General features: G+C 36.4%; 1 protein-coding gene across 5 annotated transcripts in view; it reads right to left on the minus strand.

Annotated features, from left to right (window-relative positions):
* LOC150107782 (eukaryotic translation initiation factor 4 gamma 3-like) overlaps positions 1-25,057 on the minus strand; it is a 949,069-nt gene that overhangs the window by 433,118 nt on the left and 490,894 nt on the right. For all 5 annotated transcript variants that reach the window (XM_090392049.1, XM_090392050.1, XM_090392046.1 and 2 more), the window contains exons 10-11: positions 16,046-16,149; positions 9,498-9,756 (exon numbers count right to left, since the gene is read on the minus strand). In XM_090392049.1, the coding sequence (XP_090248175.1) occupies positions 9,498-9,756; positions 16,046-16,149 (363 nt within the window). The remainder of the gene's footprint in view (positions 1-9,497; positions 9,757-16,045; positions 16,150-25,057) is intronic.

Genomic DNA, 25,057 nt, shown 5'->3' on the forward strand with positions numbered 1-25,057 from the left:
ATTGCCAGTCCATTCTAGAAGATGTTCTAGATGTCTATAGTAATTACTTTAAAATATTGTTAAATTAAACAAGCAATGAAAACCAATGGTAGAAAACATTCAAGAAAATAAAATCAGGAGTATATATCAATACTTAAGTAATAAAAAGGCTTCAAGCTAGATAAATGATAATCAACAAAAAAGTGCACAAATATGGAGGTGTTAAAGTTTTACTGTGGCTACAATGAATAATTATGAAGGCTTCAGAATTCCAGTTCACTGAAATAGTATTCATCTACAACAAAGAAAATAAAATATGAGAATGAGAAAACAACCTTACTGTTCTATATGTTTCAGATAAGATTTACACAAGCATGCTTGAAAACAAAAGCTAAGAAAAATTGTGAAAGGGGAGACTTGGAGAAGAATATGCAGGATTTTTTATCAAATGGCAATTTAGTCAAAATCCTGATTCAAGATCAGATTTCACTTTAAGACAAATAGTCAAGAAATCATTGAATATAATAAGGATCAGCATCTAAGTTTTGTAGATATGAAAAAGGAGTGACAAAGTGCCAACAGAAAAGTTGTTCAATACTTTACAGTTACATGGTATAAATGGGACATTATAATGAACACTATGCCTATATTTGAGTTGTAAGTCAGCAGTCAGAATTGAAGGAGGTACAGGAAGATGGTCTAATGTTAAATCAGGTAAAGAGAAACATATTGCCTCCACCTATATGGATCACATTATGAAGGAAAGTAATTAAACATGATATCAAAATTGGAGATGTTAATCTCAGCTCTTTACTTTATGCAGATGTTATATTCTTACATAAATATGTACAAGTTTGCAGTTTCTGTATCTAGATTGATAACTGCTATATAATAAATTTGGTAGAAAATCAAGAATATAAAGACAATGAAAATAGGCAAGATCATTGAAAACATCAACTGCATCCTGAATGGAGAATTCATAGAAGTGAAACATATCAATTATTTACAGACAATTTTTAGTGAAGATGGCTTACTAAATATGAAAATAGACAACAGAATTAGCAGAGAAAGTTTGTATTGTAGCAATTCTGCTGAATAAATTTACAAGGAATAACATTAAACTAGCTGGGTAAAAGACAGTGTTCAAACCCATTTTAGCTTATGATCAAAGACCGGAGACCACAGATATGAGGGGGCATTGAAAAAGATTAAGGAAGTGAACAAATGGCATCAATGACAGAATCGTGAGAAGACATTGATGGTGCATGTGTAACAAGTTTAGTTCATATGCAAAAAAAGAGGGGACATGATAGAAACTCATCAGTTACTAAAGGGATTCTATAAGATTGACACAAAGGAAATTTTTCAATACATGAGAAGCAGAGAGAGAGAGAGAAAGTGTAAGAGCATAGCTAGTAAGGGTGTACAGACTACAGTTTTTGGAAAGTGACGAATGACTGAAATGGGTTACCAAAGATGGTTGTGAGTGCCTTGACAGTAAATGAATGAATTTAAGGAGAGATATGAGACTTATTTTGTGAATGATGCTTAACATAGTTCTCTTGCATTGAGTCAGAAGACTCATTGCAAGCGAACTATAAGCAAGGAGGTACTCATAAAATAATAATAAACTGAAAATAACTTTCTTGATCAATTTGTCATCTGTAACACTTTTCATGCTGCCAGTATGGAATACGGGAACAAATATCAAATTTGTAGACTCAAAAATCCATAGATTATCAAGAAAGGAAAGCATGGCAGTCTTGTCTAGAACAACTGGTATATCTTGATTTCAGATTTTATGAATGAGGGCCATTTTCTTATGGAAAAGACAATGACAGGGATAACATACCTTTCAAATACCACAGAAATAAACCCTTGTAGCATAATGGGGTTGATGACATTGTGCCAATGTCATCAACCCCATTATGCCAAAGTGATGACTGTTGGGACACCATTAGTGCACACTGTGAAGAGTGAGTTTCAGTAAGTGAGAGTTAAAATGTTATTATTCTATCTCTGTTTAGTTTACAAAAAATATTTTGTTATTGATAGTAATACTGCTACATACACACTTGGTGTGGGTGGCAGTATTACTATCACTTACCATTACACTTGTATAAATGTATTACTATCAATTACCATTACACTTGTATAAAGGTATTACTATTACATTGCATAAATAAATTGTTCTAACACACAAATGATGCATATTGTGCAAGAGGAGCAGGGAAACGGGGAGGCTCAGGGTGGACAGGAGTACACAGCATGAGAAAGGTGGATGCTCCAAGAGGATGTGAGAGCATGTGTAGGCAGGAAAGGAATGGGATGGCCAGGGATCAAGAGGAAACAGTTGGAATTGAAAAGGGTTCTAAAAGGAAGAAGCAGAAAGAGAAATGGTCACAGTCTAGCATGGAGAGATCACATCGAGTGAGTGGTATCAATGGAACTAGCTGTAGATCCAGAAATGAGCTGTTGTGTTTGTATACCGATGCTAGAAGTATAAGAAACAAGGCAGATGAAACGGTTGCACTAATTGCTTCTGTTCACCCAAAGATTGCTGGAATAAGTGAGACATGGTTGGAAGAGGATGACATCCTGACAGGAATAGAGATGGAAGGATATGATGTGTTTCGTGAGGATAGAAGGGATAAAAAGGGAGGGGGAGTACTATTGATGATAGAGAAAGAGTTATGCCCATACAAAGTAGAGATCTATTCTATCTATCTCAATGGCTTCAGGCCTATAAGGCCCACAACCCTCCAAGCATGCTTGGATTTCATAACCGAAATACGAGGATAGCATGGTCACCCCTATGCCTTGAAGTATTCCTTGCTGTATCCTGTGCGTGTTCACGGGGCCTGCCTGCTTGCTGGATGGAAAACGCCATTTTCGGAAGAAACCCTGCTGTCTACGCCCAAGACTGGCTAACATGACTATGGCTGAGGAAGATCCTTCAGCTCCTCACGTCATCGACGGGAATCAAACCTAGGACACTCCTTCCCCAGTCATATGGTTGCGAAGCACAAAGCCACAAGGCTAACCACACGGACATACAAAGTAGAGATGCAAGACGGAAATAGTGCCAGTGGTTTTGAGGCAGTATGGTGTGAGATAGAGGTGAATGGAATCAAATACTTGGTTGGATGTTGTTATAGACCAGGTAATGTGGATGGTGGTGATAATGAAATGTATCATCAAATTAGGCAAGCAAATAAGAAAAGGGTGATCATTATGGGTGATTTTAATTATGGCAATATAGACTGAGATAGCAACTGGAAGTACAGAAAATGAGTTTCTTGAGTTTGTGAGGGATAACTACCTCAGACAGCATGTAACAGAGGGCACACAAGGATTAAGGGTCTTGGATTTGGTCATCTCTTCAGAGGATGTAATTATAAATGAGGTGTCAAATTATCCACCAATTGGTGAGAGTGATCATGAGGTGATTACCTGAGTGGTTGCCAGCAGTGCGAGGACCCTGTGAGAAAAGGGTATATGTGGAACTACAAGGGAGGTGATTATGAAAAGCTCAGGAGACAACTTGCAGGTGTAGCATGGAATGAGGAGTTAGATGGAAAAGAGATCAATGCAGCTTGGGGGATTTTCAAAAACTATCTAGTAGATGCAATGTCTAAATGTATTCCAAGGTGAGAAGGTTAAATAAGGTAGGTGTGAGATGGATGAATAAAGAGATTAAGCATGCGATACAGAGAAAAAAGGGCATTGTGGAGGCAGCATAAGAGAAGTGAAAATAACCAATTTCATGAGGTCTACAAAGATCAGGCAAGGAGGGTGACTTGGTTGGTGAGAGTAGCTAAAGAGAGGTATGAACAGCAGTTAGCTAATGAAGCCAAAAAGAATCCTAAGCAGTTCTTTCAATATGTAGCCAGCAAAAGAAAGAATGATTATGGAAGGATGACATTGATTGGAGAAAATGGTATAAAGAAAGCTATGGCAGAATGTAAGGTGGAGAAACATAATGAGCAGTTCATAAAGATCTTTGAATCTTATGAATGTGACTTCATGGAGAGATTGAGAGCAGTGGATGACGGGGAGGAGAGACTGACTGTAAGTGAGCAAGAGGTGTTTGATGAGTTGAGTAAACTAGATGTAAATAAGGCTGTAGGACTTGATAATATATCACCGCGTATTCTGAAGGAATGTGCCAGGGAATTGACACCTGCCTTGACATATTTTTTTTTAATACGAGTCTTGCACTTGGTCAAGTTCCTAAGGAGTGGAAGGAGGGCAAGATTGTGCCACTTCATAAAGGAGGTAATCGAACTCAAGCATCAAACTATAGGCCTATCTGTGTGTCAGGTGTTGTGGTTAAGTTGTTGGAGAAGTTTGTGAGAACTAGAATCAAGAGTTGGGTTAGCAACAATGGTATTATCTTTGATGGACAGCATGGATTTGCTAAAGGGAGGTCATGTTTTAGTAATCTACTTACTTATTACAATAAAGTGACTGCTTCCTTGGACAGAGGAGAAGGATACTTGGATTTCGCAAAGGCTTTTGATAGAGTACCTCATGATAAGTTGACAGTCAAACTACAGCAGATGGGGTCGGATATTATATTAGTGCATTGGATTGGAGAGTGGCTATCTGATAGGTATCAACAAGTTGTGTATGGGTGTGTGATAGCCATGAAAAGAAAAGTCACTAATGGAGTGCCTCAGGGGTCTGTTTTAGGGCCATTACTGTTTAACTTGTATATTAATGATATTGGTGAAGATTTGGATGGAGATATTCAGTTGTTTACAGATGATGCAAAGTTGGGACGAACCATAAAGAGTAGTGAAGATGTTGTGGCCTTGCAAGAAGACTTGAATAAATTGAGTGATTGGGCACGGAAATGGGGATATGAATTCAACGCTACAAAATGTAAGGTTTTAAAATTTGGAAAACAAAGATGGGATGGAGAATTTATGCTTGGTGAGAATATATTGTTGGAGGTAGAGGAAATACGAGATCTGGGGATTGATAGTGGATAATGATCTAAAATTTAGGGGACACATCGCCAAAATTCTGAAGACAACACAAAGGCTTCTGGAATGACGCGGAGGACACTGACGTGTAGAAGTAGGGAGATTCTAGTTCCGTTGTATAAGGCTTTGATTAGGACACACATGGATTGTTGTGCCCAGATTTGTTAACCAGGTTTTCAGAAGGATGAAGAGATGTTGAAAAAGGTCCAAAGGTGACTGACTAAGGGTGCTTAAGGGTCAAAGCTGTATAACTGAGAGGAGACCTCCACATAGTCTTTAAAGGAATGTGGAGAACCGACCAGGGCTTCTGACCTAATGTCCAATCCTCACCTTCTCATGGTGCACTCTGTTGGATATCCACCTGGATACTGAACGAACGAGGATGGGCTGGCAATTTGGGATTTAGCCAACCAAATTGTATTTCTATTGGTTAAACCAAAATACAAAATGATGGCACAACATGACAAAATTTCAGGACGGCTGGGGAATCGCCCGGTTAAACAAGGCCACCGTTGTTTTCGCCAGGGAACAACGGCCGAACAACAGCGAAATGTCAGTTACTGGAACAAATCTGAAAACACACCCCAACTCAACATCACCAGAGTTAAAGATAGGTATAATCAACATAAGAAGCCTGAATGGCAAAGAAATGGAGCTAGCCAAGGAATCAGATAAGTACCAGATCGACATAATAGGGGTGACTGAAACAAAAAAGACAAAAACTGGCGAGATCTTTCTGAGCAATAAATACAAATATTATATTCAGGCAATGACAATCAAGGAAAAGAAGGAGTAGCCATAGTATTCAACACAAAATATGAGGCTCATCTTTTTGAATGGCAGGCAGTGTCAAGTAGAGTGATTTGGGCAAATATCAGAATGGAAAAGTGGACAATGAGACTTATTTGTGCCTATGGTCCCACAGAAGGTTCTACTAAGGTAAAAGCAGAGGAATTTTTTGAGGCTCTAGAGAAAGCTACTGACACAATGAAAAATGAAGAGTTGGTCCTTGTTGGAGATCTAAATAGCAGAGTAGGAAGTGACTGTCAGACATATAAAAATGTTTTGGGTAAATTTGGAGAAAAGAGCAAAGCTAATAATAATGGCAAATACCTGTTGGATTTCTGCTCAGGACATGGACTGGTTATTACTAACACCATGTTCCAACATAAAAATGTGCACAAATTCACATGGAGAGAAGAGGCAAGGAATAAGAAAAGTCTCATTGACTATGTTATTGTTGACATAGTCAATATAGTGCAGGACACCAGAGTGTACAGAGGATTTGAAATTGGAAGTGATCACTATTTAGTCTTGAGCAGGATAAAATTGAATTTCGTATTGAAAAGAATGACATGTAAGAAAGTTTTAAAGTGAATAAAAGTTGAGCAGCTCTTAGATGTGAACTGTAGACTAAAATACATAAAGATTATTGAAGGAAGAATAATGAAAGAGTTTGAGAACAGGAACCCTCGAGATTCAGTGACAAGCCTTGAAGAAAACCATGATTGATTCAGCTAGAGAGGCATGTGTTGAAGTTGTCTACAATGATAGAAAAATTAGAACTCCATGGTGGACACAGGAAGTTAAAGAGGCAGTGAAGGAAAAGAAGAAAGCATATCAAAAGTTCCTAGCAAATAAGTCAGCTTGTGCTCTTAGAGAATACAGAGACAAATGTAAGAAAGCAAAACACTGTGTAAAACTAGCTAAACAAAAGTCATGGGAGGACTTTGGCAAGAACATAGAAAATAAATACACGTGGATAGGCTTATGTGTTCAGACAAGTTGTAATAGGTTTCACGATATAATAAGAACACAGATGGTTAAGAAAATACCTATTCGCTGGTATTATATCCAGCATCTTCAGAGCACACAACACAAAGTTTTTTACAAAGGCAAGACAACCACAATCTGGCGTAACAGTGGAGCTGGTAAAAGTGATTGCAGCGTGCAACACATTTGGACTACTATTTCAAAACTCTGATTTTTTTATTTATTTTTTTTTTAAACCTAGATGGCGCCACATTAGGACTTTAGTCTTGTGTTGCACGCTGCAATCACTTTTACTAGCCCCACTGTTACACCGGATTGTGGTTGTCTTGCCTTTGTAACCAACTTTGTGTTGTGTGCTCTGAAGATGCTGGATATAATACCAGCGAAATATTAGCCTTTAAGTTAATAAATAGTTATTTTCTTAACCATCTGTGTTCTTATTATACCGTGAAACCTATTACAACATAGAAAATAAATATCAAGAAGGTGGTAAGATATTCTGGAGGTTGTTGAAGAAGTTTAGGAATGGAGAAAAGAGTGCTGTAAAAGGAGTTAAAGATGATAAAGGTGACATGAAAACAGGAGAAAAAGATATCCTTGAAGTATGGAGTAATTACTTTGAAAAACTGCTGAATGAAACAAGCAGTGATGACTGCACAGTGATAAAAAACACTGACCAGTCATGCAATCAGGAATACATATCCATACTTGAAGTAGAAAAAGCCATCAAAGGCTTGAAATGTGGAAAGACAGCAGGAGTAGATGATATTCGACCAGAAATGCTGAAGTATGGTGGTATAAAAGTCTTACAGTGGCTGCAATGCATAGTTCAGAAAGCCTGGACAGAGGGACGAATTCCAGATGATTCGAGTAGAGCTCTCATAGTACCCATATATAAAAAGGGAAATAAAAGTGAATATGAGAATTACAGAAGTATATCCCTATTGAGTGTTCCTTGTAAGACATATGCAAGTATACTTGAGAGACGGTTGAGAAGAATTGTGGAAGAAAAACTTGGTGAAGAACAAGCTGGATTCAGGTCAAATAGATGTTGTCAGGATCAGATCTTCACTTTATGACAAATAGTGGAGAAATCATGGGAATATAACAAAGATCTGTATTTAAGTTTTGTAGATTTGGAAAAGGCATATGACAAGGTGCCAAGAGAGAAGCTATTCAATACGCTACAGTTATATGGTGTCAATGGGGCATTATATCAAGCAATACTTGGTCTTTATTTGAGTTGTAAGTCAGCAGTTAGAATTAAAGGAAGTACAGGAAGATGGTTTAATGTTAAATCTGGTGTGAGACAAGGATGTACATTATCCCCTCTGTTATTCATTATCTATATGGATCACATTATGAAGGAAAGTGGTATTAAACAGGATATCAAAATTGGAGATGTTAATGTCAGCTCTTTGCTTTATGCAGACGATGTTATACTTCTAAATAAATCCGCTACAATTCTGCAAGATTCTTTGGCTAAATTGAATAACTGTTGTAATAGATATGGTATGAAGGTCAGCAATAAAATGACAGAGACAATGAAAATAGGCAGAATCATTGAAAATGTCAACTGTGTTGTGAATGGAGAACCTGTGGAACAAGTAAAACATTTTAGCTACTTAGGCACGATTTTTACTGAAGATGGTAAATTAAATATGGAAATAGACAACAGAATCAACAAAGCTGGTATGGTAGGAAGTCAATTCCATATGTATAAATTCATATGGAATAAGAGAGAAATTAGTCGGAACACTAAATTAGCTGTATACACGACAATGTTCAAACCAGTTTTAACTTATGGATCTGCGAGCTGGGTCAGAAGTAAAACTAAAACTTGACTAAAGACTAGAGACTGCAGATATGAGAGTGCTGAGAAAGATTATAGGTGTGAACAGATGGCATCAATGGCAATATCATATTAAAAACGAGAAAATTAGGAAAGAACTTGACTGTCAGCATCCAGGAATGCGTTAGCAGAGCTAATCTCAGGTGTTATGGTCACTTAAACAGAATGAGCGAGGAAAGATTAGCAAAACAAGTGTTCTCTGCCAAGTTGGCAGGAAAACGACCCAGAGGAAGACTAAGATAAAGGTGGATTGATACAGTACAAAGTGCCTTAGACGATAGAAATATAAGATCTGGTAATGTTGGAGTCTTGACAAGTAACAGACTGATTTGGAGGAAAATTGTAGATAGGAAGTTAGTAATGATGTAAATTTTTCATGTAGTACTATCATATCCTATACACCCCTTGAGGGTACATGGCTGGAATTTAATGATGATGATGGAATGTTGAGTATGAGGAAAGATTGAGAAGATGTAATTTGCAGAGTCTGGTGGAAGAGGGGAGATATGATAGAGACCTACAAGTTGGTAAGGAGTTGTTATAAGATCAATGGTGGAGAAGTTCTACAGAGAATAGTGGGAGATCAGGGGAGAACCAGAGGTTATCCCTGGAAACTGTATAAAGAGGGTGTGAGTAGGGTAGTGAGAAGTAGGTTTTTTTGTGCAGAGTTGTGAATGATTGGAATGCCTTGTCTGAGAGTGTGGTGTCTGCAAGGAGTTTGAGTGTGTTTAAGACATGGTATGATGAGACGTGTGTGTGTTAAAGGGACTTCCCAGATGAGTCTTTGACTCCATGAGGTCTTGGGGTAATAATAATAATAATAATAATAGTAATAATAATATTGATATGATTCAAACTGTTATATGCATTGAAATGTACAAATGAATGGAAGAAACTCTTACCTTCTTTGTCATTACACTTTAAGCTAATTTCAGATTGTATATTTGAATTATCTTCAACATTTTCATCATTATCTTCTATTAAAGTATCCTCACTTTCACATTCTTGATAATCATTCTGTACAAAACCTTTTTCTTCTTCTTCTTCTTCTTGAGATAAACAATTAACATCTAAAACCAAAGATGTAATAGGGGATGAAATTTTTGGAGGACTTGTAGAAAGGGGCATAGAAACAGAGGAGAGTATTTGTGGCTGTATATCCTAAATAACAGAGAAAATAAAAATAAGTAATCAAGCAATGCTAAAAGCCTACAACTTCAATCTTGTAATTAAAATAACGAAAACTGTTAAAAAATTATATAAACTACTTAAGAATCTTAACCTTTCCATCTTGTGGTTTGCTTAAATTACTCTGAATACTAACCATACTATGCAAAAATAGTATGCAGAAAATAGATCTGAAGATGAACTTACCATTTCCCATCATTTACATAGCTAAGCGACAAGTTAACTTTAGCTTACAGATGACGAATACATTAAAAGTGATTTGGGGAGTGCTCTAAGTATTATAGGTGAAATACATACATGATCTCTAGTGGCTATGCCTTCTACTGTAGTGCAGTAGCATCTAAATTTGCACACATGGGAGCTAGATTGCAAGCATGCAAAATAAAACACATCTTAAGACTGTTATAAAGTGTCATTATAAAATCTTATAAAGTTTATGTTCAAATCTCTCTTTCAAGATTATGTGTCCCATTATTAGACATATATATATATATATATATAGAAAGTTTTTTACGTTGGGTATAATATATGTTAAAGATACCAAGTTATAAAAAAAAAAAAAAAAAACAGGTTTATATTTAAAATAACTTGGTATCTTTAACACACACACACACACACACAGATGATGAACATATAAGGCTGGACACTAATAATCTGAAAATCAGCTGTATTTCACCACATTCCATTCTGGCCAAAACACACCAAATATTAGCATGGCATAAATAAATGTTATGATGGCATAGTCATTATGTGGGTAAACAAGGACCTTGCTGTTTATCTACCAGGGTGAACAGTTAAAAGTCAGTCAGTCGACACCCAACTCAATGGAATTGATGATATATCATCCACATTAGATCCTATAAAGGAAAAGATGAAGGGTTAGCAATGGAATTCCATACATGCTACACTGGCATGTCCCACCTATATTTTGGTCTTTCTATGAATCGTTTTCCTGCAATTTGTGCATCAAGCAGATGTGTTGCTAATCTTTCATCTCCCATTCTGTATAACTCACCACACTACCTTAGCTATGCATACACATTAATGAATGTAATGATTTCAAGCACTTTTCTGATATTTTATTTTTAATATGGTTTTCTTCTGATGCTATATTCTCTTTATAATTTTCCTCATATATGCAATCTTTAGAATTTGATCAAATATTTTAATTTAACAGAGCTCCTTTAGATATAAAAACCACTTAGAACTCTCCCACAGATCAAAGTATGATCTTCCAGCTAATTTCATTTCATCTATATAAAAGATATTCAATTAGTTTTCAAGAGGTTCAAATTTTTATTTATATGAAAAAACTTAGAAATGAAGAAAGAAGACTATAAAATAACTGTGGGTTTGAACACCAATGTCTGCATGGATGTTTGTGATTGTCTTTTAAGTGGAGATGAATTGCATTGCCCAATGTGACATCACCATACTGCTTATGGAGGCTGGGTGGCTGAAAGAGTCCCATGTCTGGTCCCTCGAGCAGGATTAATGGATTATGTATTAAAAAGTAAATAATATATATATAACACACACAAACTGATAACTGCGGGGGGAAATCCTTAGACCACCTAGTATAAATGTATCATAGGTTTGCAAATAACCTTTTGCAGGTGGGAGCAACAATAAATAAAAAAGGGAATCAGAAATGAGGTGAAATGAAAACTGAAGTTGCAAAATTATTATAAAATATAAGCAAATGGCTCAATGTGAATTTCCCATTAGTAAACCCATGCTGTTCCATGGAAAAATATAGCTTGTCTGTCAATGCATTTCTGTATGCAAGTTCTTACAAATGTCTCCAAAATCTTCACAACCACTCCAGAGATACTGAGAGATCAGTAGGCATACATTTTTTCCATTCATGTAGAAACTAAATTTTCCATACCTGAGACTGAAATTATACAAATGTACCAATGGCTAGCCAGTTCGGCAGAATACCTGCTTTAGCATGTGCTGATATTCTATCTGTCCCTACTACCAAATTTTCATCCAGGTTATGAAACAGCTCTTGAATTTCTTTCTCATGCACTATTTCTACATCCAATGCAATGCTATCACCATGTGACAGCAAGAACTCATTATTTGAAAAATCGCATCCACTTCTGACACAAGGAACTGTCTGCATTCAGTAAAGTTATTTTTACAAATAATGATAAAATGCCTTTGGGTTGCCTTTATCTTGCATAGCTAATTTCTTTCCATAATACTTCAACATAACTTTCCTCACAATGCTCTTACTTCTCTGGCCTGTGCTTTATATATTTCATCACTTCTCTTATCCTTATTCTCAAGATATTCTTTCCACATCATTCGTTATGGATGTTTTGCTTAATAAGGTTGCACATCCATTTCACACCCATGTTATTTTGAACTCTAGGGAAAGATTCAGATACTGCAATATTTTAGCAGTTTTTCAAACCTTCCCATGTACTGCAGATATAAATCCCATTCAATCACTGATAGCATGGGACAAAACATAGTATTCTTCTGAGTTTGTCATAATATCCAGCTTTATAGTTTAGCATGAAACCTGTCCTAATTGAAAATCCACATACTTAATTACTTTCTAGTTGAGTACAGCATGATCACTGTCAGTAACTGGTGGCAAAACACTCACATCCTTAACTGAGACTCCCTTGTGATGCTATTATCAACTCTTAATGCTTTTTGAATGTGAGTTGCTTCTTTCAAATACTAACAGAGAAAGCTGTCTTGCAACACTGAACAAATTTGCCTTCAGTCTTATCATGAGATTTCTCTGCTCCCCAACCAATGTTTGAATGTTTTAAATCATCTATATGATTTACTCATTCAGTACCTACCAGGGTAATTTGGCAATGAATTTCTTCATCTGATGCAAATAAACCACCATTTCACCTTATTAGCCTCGACTTCATACTAGATAGCCTCAAGCTCACATGGGATCTTATCTCTATTATTGTTTTCATGAGTTTCTATTCTAAATGAACTTAAATCATCTGATCCCTGCTTGACTATCTTTTCTTTTATTCACAGAAATAGCATACCCTTAGACCTGATTCCAGTTATTACATCCGATTCTGTGAACTAAGTTTCATTCATGCCAACAAAATTAGACCACAACGTATCAGTGAAAGAAAAAAACTCAACCTTTTTGTTCCTGATGCTCATGGCATTTTCATATAATTACAACTGCAATATGAGTGACATAGTTTGGCAAATCTCTCTTTTCCATCCTCATACATAGTTATGGGTTGACCTGAATTGTACAGGTCAACCCCTAACTATGACATTCATAGATATATTTATATCACTATCATGTTTGTAGACATTAACTGAACTTACACAAAACACTCTCCTTCCATGATGTTTTCATTTCCCTGACTTTCAGCTAATGCCGAAAGTCAGGGAAATGAGAACAATTAATAATTTCTTCAGGCTCGTGATGTCAAATCCATTCATGTGCAGGCCATTCTCTAATAAAAGTTGTTTCTGCAATGAAAACTTGTGCCTATTTCTTTTATACAGCCTGTGCACTGAATAATCTGCTATCATAATCTTCGTTCATTACTCAGTACTATCACATCTCGGCAATAGACTATGGTGGCATAGGCATAGAGTTGAATTCCCGATCTCGCATAGTCCATGAAAAGGGAAATAAAGCTGAACATAAGAATTATAGAGGAATTTCTCTACTAAGCATTCCAAGTAAGATTTATTCAAGCATATATGAAACGAGGCTAAAAAAATTGTGGAAGAGAAACTCTGATAAGAACAATTCAGAAATCGCAAGAATATACCAAGGATCTGTAATGGAATTCGTGAAGATATAAAAAAAAAGTGCATGATAAAGTACCAAGAAAAACATTGGAAATGCTACAATCTGGTATATATGGTACATTAAATTGAGAAAGACATATCTCTGAGTTTGTAAGTCAGTAGTTGGAACATGAGGTACAGGAAGACAGTTTGATGTTAAATCAAGTGAGAGACTAGGATGTAAATTATATCCAGTTTCCCTACACATGAAAGATTACAGGATCTGTAACAATAGTGCCATGTGTGAGCAAATGATTAAGTAGAAGTAATGTATTAATGTTTGTTAAGAAGTAAGAAATTGTACTACTTGAGAGATATAACATGTGGGAGATTTTTCCAAAGAACACAGCAGAGGTAGCAGGCATGAAAGCAGATGAAAAGTTTATTTGGCATGTTTTAGACAATGTATGGGTGTTTGCCAGCACCTGCTCTAGTCTTTACATGATTAGAACAAAATGGAGGAATGGCAGTGGAGAGTTCAGAAGAGCAATGCCCATGATAGTACCAATGTCATTCCTCCATTTTGTTCTAATCATGTAAAAACTAGAGCAGGTGCTGGCAAACACCCATACATTGTTCAAAACATGCCAAATAAATTTTTCATCTGCTAAGCACTCAAAACCTCCCTCAGAATTTTTGATGATATGCAGAGAAAGGGTAATTTGCTTAATAGGAATAATGCAGAAACAGGGTGTGTATGGAAAAGTGACTAAAGGGATCTCTGAGGGAAAGGTCACCTACTAAGCAAATTACTCTTTTTCTACATATCATCAAAAATTCTGAGGGAGGTTTTGAGTGCAGAGCAGTAAACACGAGAGCAATATTCCATGGCTGGTCCTATCTGAGACTTATAACATGTTTGAAGTTGAGCATGAGAGAGTAATGCTTTAAATAAAAAGGAACACAAGTTTTTAAAGGTGGCCATTGATGTAATAAGTTTGAGCAAGGATAAACTAATGTGAGTCAACCAAAGAAGCAAAAACTAATAATGAAAGGGTATCAGAGAATTAGCCAACATAAGTGGGAATGAAACAGGATCTTTCTTGTGGGTAATAAGGACAGTACTGACTTTTAAAGCACTGAAAATCACTAAGCTGTATTCACTCCACCTGAAAGTGGTGAGATCAGTATTTAAGTCACTGGTTATGAATGATCTTGAGGCTTCAATCATTTGAGTACTGCAGGATTGGGATCAACATAACAAGGTATAAAAATTCCACAGGTCATCTCTTTTAGTACCATTCTAGTATATTAGGATATGAGGCTGACATTGACTGGGAGGATAAAGATCTGTAGAAAGGAAGACTTGGATAAGACCATGGTCAGTTTCCAGGAGGAGAGTAGACATCCACAGACTCGACTGAAAAGTGGGATTCCATGTGAGAAAGAACATTTTCCCTTTTTCTGTGGTACACATTAGACGAAATATAGTTGTGATACCTAATATGGGCTGTAGTCTGGAGGATGCTCATCAAGACTTAGTTAGGAATAGTAGATCAGGTCTTGATGTCTGTAAGTAGTGATGTATATTACTGACATTTGCACTGACAACTCAGAAAATGGAGAAAAGAAAGGGATGTGGAAGTGTTTTTTTATTGGAAGAAATTCAGGTGTTATTTCTGAGGGTTTTAGTATATTTTATTATTATTACAATTTTTGTTATTTATGGTTCCCCCCCCCCCCCACCATCATCTACATGTACCACATTATGAAGGAACGTGACATTATGCCTTATATCAAAACTGTAGATATAAAATTCAGTTGTGCACTTTATGCAAATCCAGGTACTCCGTTAAGACCAATCATATACTGTATAGGATGTTTCACTTATAAGATTTCTAAATTCTTATCCATTTTACTTGTGACTTTAACTAGAAGAACTGCTTCAAATACAAAATTTCTCATCCTCATCTGGATGCTTCAGATATTATAATTAGTTTAGATATTATATCCTTGTTTACTAATATTTCTTTAACTGCCATCTGTCACCACTGAATTACTTCAAGAATTCCCTTAGGTTATGTTGTTAAACTATTTGATTTTGTAATACATTCTGTTTATTTCTCCTATAAAAACAAATTATATCAACAAATCAAAGCAACAGGCAATCCTATTTCTCATACTACTGCCAACTTCTTCATGGGAATGAAGAAGTTGGCAGTAGAAAACAGTTTACCTGCAAAAAAAAAAAGAAGTAATATTTATACTTTGATCACTGTTGCATCCATTCCATTCAATTTAATAGAAAATATTCTATAGACTTTTTTTTTTATTTTAATGTACATGTGGGTCTTCCCCAGTGCTGAATCTAAACTCATTCTGAAAGCCAGTTCTATATGTATTCCAGATGTTATTTGTTCAAGGAGTCATACAATGTTATAACTGCAGCCTTATTCTTACTTTACATCTCTACACTAATTATGATAACAGCAATAACTGTTCTTATAATTTAACATACCTCACATTTCTCTAGAAAGGCATCCATGTCTCCTCCTTCCTTACTTTCTCCTTTTTTGTTAAGGTCTCTACGTTTCTTCACCTTTCCTTTTTTACTTTCTTTTCCTTAAAAAATAATAATAATAAACCACAAAATAAATATAATTTTAAAATATACTTTAAACATATTTTAAGATTGTTTTGAATTTGTTTGTTTAGAATAAGGAATTAAAGAATGAGAAGCAAATTATAAAGGTGATGATAAATTAAGGTGCCTAAGTGACAAAAAAAAAGAAGCTTATTTTGATCTTATAAACCCTTTTTGTTCATAACTGCCTAATGTATATGTAAACAGATTATTTCAACCTCACTAAACAAACTGGTTATGACTACAGTAATTTTTTTCTGTATAGCTGTCTCCATTCTGTACCCTGTAAATATTTTTTTTATTTATTTTTCTTTAGGTGTAGAATGAAAATAAATAACATAGCATACAAGAATGGATTAAAGGAGCAGATGGTGATTTTTCTTTTCTGCATCACCAACAGAAATACCAGGATTACATACAAAATGACAAAACTGAGCTAAAGATTATAATGTTTTAAAATACTGACACATCTGGAAAAATCATGTCTCATGATTTGTCCAAAAATGTCTCTTTCTAAAATTAAATAAATACTCCCCCCTCCCCAATAGGAAAATAGTTTCATGTAGTCTCAAGGAAATTACAGCGAAAACACATCATTCACTGCCTGCCTAAGAATTGGGTTAACAGATGCAGTTATATCAGGAAACTTACATATCCGTAAGGTGTCCGATTAGGGATTAATGGAGAAGAAATGCTGTGATTTTTCTGTTATCTGTCAGTTCCAATATGTGAAAACAAACGGCAATTGCACAGCATACCACAGGGGTGTTCAAACCGTCGATCTCTTGTGTATTCCTCCTTACTTACAAATTTAATCAAACTGAAAACATAATATTTTATTTATCATTATTTTGTATTATTTTTAATTCACTTTAAGTGTATTGCTATTGTTTATTTATTTTTCGTTAAAATTGTCAAATCAGTAACTTTCTTATAAGTCCAGGTAAATGAATTAATTTGGATCAGTGGAAGTCAAACTGCGAGCCGAGCCGAGTGAATACGATTATAAGCAAAGTGTAAAAACTCTATTGTAGCTTAAATATTAAATATTCCAAAGCACGTTACAATGATTTTTTACTTAGGTTAAGTCCCATGTGAATATTGTAAAAAAATAAACTTTGTTTGTCTCGGTATAGTTTGTATTAGATGTTTTCGTAAATAACTCATTTCAAGCTAACTGTATATATTGCTTTAATAAGAATATGTTAGAGTGTTAAAAACAAGGCCAATGTTTTTGTTGCCAAAGCTGTACATGGCAGCATTAGAAAGATTGTTATTGAAACTTGTACGTATAAGAAAGGATTGCAGTCTCTAAGTGTAAACATCTCCGAAGTCAGTCAGTCAGAAAGAGTTCAAACAACTTTCTGATGCCCGCAACTTACAATCAAAAGAAAGCGGAGGAGAACCAAAGGTGTGTCGAACTTGAAACTTAAGATGAAAGACTCATACTACTGATTCTTTGGGGGTTGCCAAACTCCATGCAAGGTCTCAGAGGAGGCCTAATAAAAAGAGACTGAAGCAAGCAGAAGAGGTCCCAGTTCCAGAATTGCTGTCAGAGAGATCCATGTTGCTTGAGAGAGACTACTTCTAGGCCGCAGACAAGGTTTCAAATTGCCAAAAGGGAGAGTTCCAATTGCCAGAGAAAAGTTTCCAGGCCAGGTTAATGTCAGACATTCACCAGTGTTTTGTGTTTTCATTACAATTTGATGAATTAAACGACTTCACTGATATTGCTCAGTTAATGGTATTTAATTGCATGGCATTTCAAGATTATTCAAGTAAAGAAGAACTTTTGAAAATTATACCATTATTGGGAAGGACTAGGGGAGAAGACATTTTTTCGGCATTTGATGAATTTGTGAAACAACACAAACTTCCACTTTTTAAACTTGTGTCTATTACTACTGATGGTGCTCCTGCAATGATAGGTAATAAATCAGGCTTCATTTCATTATGTAAAAACGATGACATATATCCAGATTTTTTAACATACCACTGTATTATTCACCAACAAGTACCGTGTAGTAAAAGATTAAACACAAAAGATGTTTTGGATATTACATTTAAAATTGTAAATTCTGTTCGAGGAAAAGCCCTGCAACAGCGGTTATTTAAATTACAGGCAGATGATGATCGGGAACTTCTGTTGTACAATAATCTTCGCTGGCTCAGCAGAAGTCAATTTTTAGAAAGATTTTTTGTATTACTTAACGATATAAAAATTTTCTTGGTGAAAAAAGATATTTATCCACAATTGAGTGATAAAAGATGGTTGTTACACTTATCATTTTAGTAGATTTCTGTACGAAATTAAGCAATTTAAATTTAGAGTTACAAGATAGAGATAAAAATTTAATTGACATGTTAAGTTCAATAAAAACTTTCCAACAATACTTACATTTATTAAAGAAAAATATAAATCACTGCAAATTTAGGCATCTCCCATATTTATTAAAATATTTTTGAACAAAATCAAGAAATGCTTTGCTATGATTTAAAAGAATTTATTCGTGAAATAGAATTAGTTGAGGAAGAAATAAATCCAAGATTTAAAGATTTTAATAAAAGTGAAATGATTGTATCTTTTATCAATAATCCATTTCAAGAAAACTTGAACACCACAGAAATTTCAAATTAGTGGGCTGTTTGATATAAACCAAGCTGAAGTAAAACTTGAGATAATAAACATTCAGAATAGTTTACATTTAAAATCAATAAACAATGAAGTCATTTGGAAGAATGCACATGAAAAATTCCCAATATTAACTGATATTGCATGAAAAATTCTGTCGTATTTTGGATCGACATACTTGTCAGAATCCACTTTTTCAAATATGACCATCATAAAAAAATCAATTAAGAAACCACGTTACAAATGATCATTTGGATGATTGTCTGCGATTGGCCACTTCTTCATATCAACTTGACTATGAAAATATTGCGAGGTCCAAACAATGCCAAATTTCACATTACCTTTTTTTTTTTTTTTTTAAATCGACCAGCATTTCCTGTAACTTGTGAGTTTGTAATCAATCTGTTGTTTTTTCTAACTTTGGTTTTCCAAAATAGAGAAATAAATATTTTATTCCAATATTTTTCTTGTTGTATTAAAATAATTAAAAGTGATAAATAAATTTTAAAATACACAAATAAAGTTTTTAGTTGTGTATTTGTGCATAATCACACATCAGGTTGGGGGAACATGATCTATATAAGAGAGTAGATCGCCGAATAACATATATTACTATTACTATTATTACGGGCAACTCCAGGGAATCATTAGACTCATCGAGGGAGGCCCCAATCATATTCATCACAACTATCTGACATTCATACAGTATCTATCATACCTCGCCTTAAACTCATTCACTGTCACAGCATCCACTACAGACTCAGGGAGCGCATTCCACTCACTCACTACTCTAAAAGCAAAGAACCCAGCTCTAACACCTTTACTAACCACACTTTTGCCCAGTTTCCATGTCCCCTAGTCCTCCCACAACCAGCACTGTTCTCAAAAATATCTTCTGAATTAATTTTATAGAAACCCTTCAGTAATTTGAATGTCTCAATCATATCTCCCCTCCTCCGCCTATCAACCAATTTTTGCAACCCACAAATCCTCAACCTGTTCTCATACGGTTCATTCCACAGACCTGCTATCATCTTGGTCACTCGCCTCTGGATCCTCTCCACCTCCTCCCCATCAGGAAGAAACCTAGGTGACCAAATCTGAGCACAGTAGTCTAGATGGGGTCTTATCAAGGCTCGATAGAGAGGAACAATAACAGGCTTGTCTCTGCTTGTCAACGTATTCTTCAGCAACCAAGTGATTTGATGAGCTGATTTGGCCACTTTTGCAATGTGTCCCCTAAATTTCAATTCCTTATCCACCAACACTCCTAAATCTCGTGCCTCATCAATTTCCTGGAGCACGGTTCCACCAATGCAGTAAACTGCCGCCAATCTTTTCACCCCAAAATGCATAACCTTACATTTTGCCACATTAAACTGACACCCATTCTCCTTAGCCCAGACCTCCAATCTATCCAAATCATCCTGCAAAATTTTGACGTCATCTGCATTCACTATTGCCCTACCCAACTTCGCATCATCCACAAATAAATGAACTGTTCCTCTCAGATCATTTCCTATATCATTTATGAACAAATTAAACAGCAGTGGTCCAAGAACAGATCCTTGTGGCACAATACTAGTCACAGGCCGTCTTGTGGACTCTACTCCCGAGTAAACCACTCCCTGATATCTCTCCGTCAACCACCCTCCTATCCATCTCACCAACCCTATGTCCATTCCCATATGCTGCAATTTACTGATTAGAATTCCATGTGGAATCCTGTCAAAGGCCTTGGCAAGGTCCAGTAGAATCACCGTAAACTCATTACCCTTATCCAGTTCAGCCGTCACTGTGTTATAATACGTGAGCAAGTTACTGAGGCATGACCTACCCTTCACAAAACCATGCTGTCCCCGATACAGTATCCCATTTTCTTCTATCCAATCTTGTATTTTCCTCTTGACTATTTTCTCTAAGACCTTGACAATGATTCCTGATATGCTAATCGGTCGGTAATTTACAACAGCAGTCTTGGAACCACCTTTATGCAGTGGAACTATTTTTCCCTCTTTCCACCCGCTCGGGACTAACCCAGACCCGAGACTCAAATTAAACAAAATGGTCAAGGGTACTGACAATTCTTTAGCTGCTTCTCGTACAACACGAGCTGGTATACCATCCAATCCCACGGATGTATTGACATTGAGGTTATGCAATAGACTACTCACCTCCACTTCATTAACCACAATTCCCATATAATCTACTGGTTTATTCGTTTCTGCAATGTCACCACCTGGATGATATACTTTTGCAAAGTGCTGACTCAGTAACTCAACTATCTCAACTGATTCAGTTACCTCCCTACCATCGGCATTCTTTAAAATCAATCTGCCATGTACATTTTTCCTTTTACTTGCTACATATCTAAAAAACTGTTTAGGATTCTCTTTAGCCTGCATGGCCAATGTTCTTTCGTAATCCTTTTTTACTTTTCTTACCACACTCGTCACCCTTCTGGCCTGCGCTTTATACCGTTCATGTGCCTGCCGGTCACCCTTCTCCTTAAATTCCCTCCATAGTTGTTTCTTTTTTTGCAACTCAAGCTTAATGGTGTTATTCATCCATTTAATCCCTACTTGATTTATTATTCGGACTCTAGGTATACAGTCAGCCATTGCTTCATGCAAGCACTTCTTAACTACCTCCCATGCACTATCAACTTCTAGTCCTTGCAGTTGTACATGCCATGGCACTGAACCAATCAAACTCCTAAGCTTGTCATACTTTCCAGCCCGATAATTCCACATGTACCCTGTCTTAATTGAAAATTCTACACCTTTAGCCACCTCCCAACTTAAGACCCTATGATCACTCTCACCGATTGGTGGCAATGTGGTCATATTTGTTACAGCCAAATCCTCAGATGTAATTACTAGGTCAAGCACTCTCTGACCCCTAGTATTTTCCATTACATGCTGTCGCAGATAGTTATCCCTTAATAACCGCATAAAATCCAGTTCCTTCCTCCCGTGTGTCCTCTCCTCACTCCAATCAATGCGACCATAGTTGAAATCTCCCATAATAATCACCCTCCTTCCACCCATTTCTTCTATTTGCTTGTGCATACTGTCACCACCATCTTTTCCATCACCTGGTCTATAGCAGCACCCAATTGTATATTTAGTTCTGCTAGCCACAATCTCACACCAAATGGCCTCAAATGTGCTCTTTTTCTCTATCCTGCAATTCAACTTCTATTCTCCTTGGCTGGAGCTCATCAGCTATCATCAACAATACTCCTCCCCCCATTTTATTCTCTCTGTCATTCCTGAACACACTATACCCATCACATTCAATCCCACTAGTTATATCATCTACAGTCAGCCATGTTTCACTAATACCTATAACCTGTGGTCTGGAAGTGCCAACCATGGCCAAAAACTCTTCCTTCTTGTTTCTAATACTCCTAGTATTAGTGTACATGAATTTAAGACCCCCATTAGCCCCAACCCTACCTTGATGCCTTATATTAGCTATCCCACTCTGATTTGTTGTCCTTATTTGCTCTGGCATATTATATTCATTCTTATATTCAACTGCCTCCATAAGGACTGTATCTCTACCCCCCCCCCCCCTAACAAATCTAGTTTCCCTGAATTTGCACATCCACTACATTCAGCAACACTTTCTCAAGTCTTCTTACACCGTAACCATTCAAATGCAAGCCATCCGACTTATATAGATCCTTTCGCCCATCAAACTCACTCCACACATCCACAAATTCCACACCACTCGTCATACATAACCCACGCATAAAGTCATTTGCAATTATAGCCCTCCTTTTAAACATTTCACTGTCATACCTGTAATATAATGTAATATAAGAATGTAATGTAATGTAACATACATGTAATATAAGAGAGTAAACGCCGAATAACTTTTTATACAAAAGTAGCTCGCGTAGTAAAAAAGGTTTTACACCACTGGCATACCAGTTATCACAATAAAGAGAGTTATTCCAGATTTATGTAGTGGGAGAAAATTAATATATATGAAAATGCAACAGAAATTTTAAAATGGGGATCAGAGAGATTCTTCATCAACCTATTTGATAATAAATAAATAAATAAAATAAATATTGGAGCCGGAACATAATATTATTACGGGCAACTCCAAGGAGTCCATAGACTCATCACGGGAGGTCCTAACATCATGTCAACAACAACTATTCAACATTAACATAGTATCTATCATACTTCGCCTTCAACTCATTTACAGTCATGGCACCCACAACAGATTCTAGCAGCTTATTCAACTCATTCACCACTCTCCAAGTAAAAAACCTAGCTCTAAAACCCTTGCTAACCACACTCTTGCCCTGCTTCCATGTATGGCCCTTAGTCCTCCCACCCCAGTCCTATTCTGAAAATATCTTCCAAATTAATCTCACAGAAACCCTTAAGTAATTTTCATGTCTCAATCATATCATCGCTTTTCCGCCTATCAACCAATTTCTGCAACCTACAAATCTTCAACCTGTTCTCATAAGGTTCATTTCATAGACCTGTTATTATCTTGATCACTCGTCTCTGGATCCTCTCCACCTCCTCCCCATCGAGAAGAAACCTTGGCACCCATATCTGGGCACAGTAGTCTAGATGGGGTCATATCAAGGCTCGACACAGAGGAACTATAAACTGTTTATCTCTGCTCGTTAAAGTATTTTTCAGCAACCAAGTGATTTCATGAGCTGATTTAACCACTTTTGCGATGTACCCCTAAACTTAAACACCGTATTCACTAACTCTCCCAAAGCCATGGCCTCGTCAATCTCCAGGGGTACAGTTCCACCAATGTGATATACTGCTGCTAATCTTTTCACCTCAAAATGCATAACCTTACATTTTGCCACATTAAATTGACATCCGTTCTCCTTAGCCCAGTCCTCCAAATTAACATCCTGTGCACTCACTATTGCTCTACCCAACTTTGCATCATCAGCAAACAAATGAACAGTTCCCTCTCGGATCCTTTCCTATATCGTTAATGAACAAATTGAACAGTAGTGGTCCAAGAACAGAACCCTGAGGCACACCACTAGTCACAGGACGTTTTGGACTCTACTCATGAATAAACCACTCTCTGATATCTCTCCATCCACCACCCTCCCATCCATCTCACCAACCCTATATCCATTCCCATATGCTGCAGTTTACTGATTACAATTCCATATGGTATCCTGTCAAAGGCCTTAGCAAGGTCCAGTAGAATCACTGTAAACCCATTATCCTTATCCAGTTCAGCCGTCGCTGTGTTATAAAACGTGAGCAAGTTACTGAGGCATGAGCTACCCTTCACTAAACCATGCTGTCCCCCATACAGTATCCCATTTTCATCTATCCAATCCTGTATTTTCCTTTTGACTATTTTCTCGAAGACCTTGACAAAGATTCCTGATATGCTGATCGGTCGATAATTTACAACAGCAGTCTTGGAACCTCCTTTATGCAGTGGAACTATATTTCCACCCCTTGGGACTAACCCAGACCCGAGACTCTGATTAAACAAAATGGTCAAAGGCACTGACAATTCTTTATACTACACGAGCGAGTATACCATCCAATCCCACAGATGTACTGACAATGAGGTTTTGTAATAGACTATCTCCTCCACTTCATTCACCACAATTCCCATATAAGCTGTTGATTCTTTCATTCTTGCAATGTCACCATCTGGATGATATGCTCTTGCAAAGTGCTCGTTCAGTAATTCCACTATATCAACTGATTCGGTAACCTCCCTACCATCGGCATTCTTTAAAATCATTCTGCCATATGCATTTTTTCTTTTACTTGCAACATATCGAAAAACCTGTTTGGGATTCTCTTTAGCCTGCATGGCTAATGTTCTTTCATAATCCACTTTTGCTTTTCTTACCATACTCGTTACCCTTCTGGCCTGCGCTTTACTGTTCATGTGCCTGCCGGTCACCTTTCTGCTTAAATTCCCTCCACAGTTTTTTTTTTTTTTTTTTTTTTTTTTTTTTTTTTTTTTTTTTTTTTTGCAGCTCAAGCTTAATGGTGTTATTCATCCAAACACTGCATTGTTAAATTTCATAAAATTCAAATTGTGCAGCATAATGCAGAATATTTCACAACACCTCCTCATGTTTTAAGAGATTAGGAGTGCTGTATAACCTATTATTGACCTAGTGTAATGCCTTTCATGCATGCAGGGGAAGCTACACAAACACACACAAAAAAATATATATGACAAGACAGAAAAATCTGGAAATCTGTGCAAATCTT

The sequence above is a fragment of the Typopeltis vanoorti genome, chromosome 4, assembly GCF_054136105.1.
Source record: "Typopeltis vanoorti isolate ZY-2024b chromosome 4, IOZ_Tvanoo_1.0, whole genome shotgun sequence".
Classification (NCBI taxonomy): domain Eukaryota; kingdom Metazoa; phylum Arthropoda; class Arachnida; order Uropygi; family Thelyphonidae; genus Typopeltis; species Typopeltis vanoorti.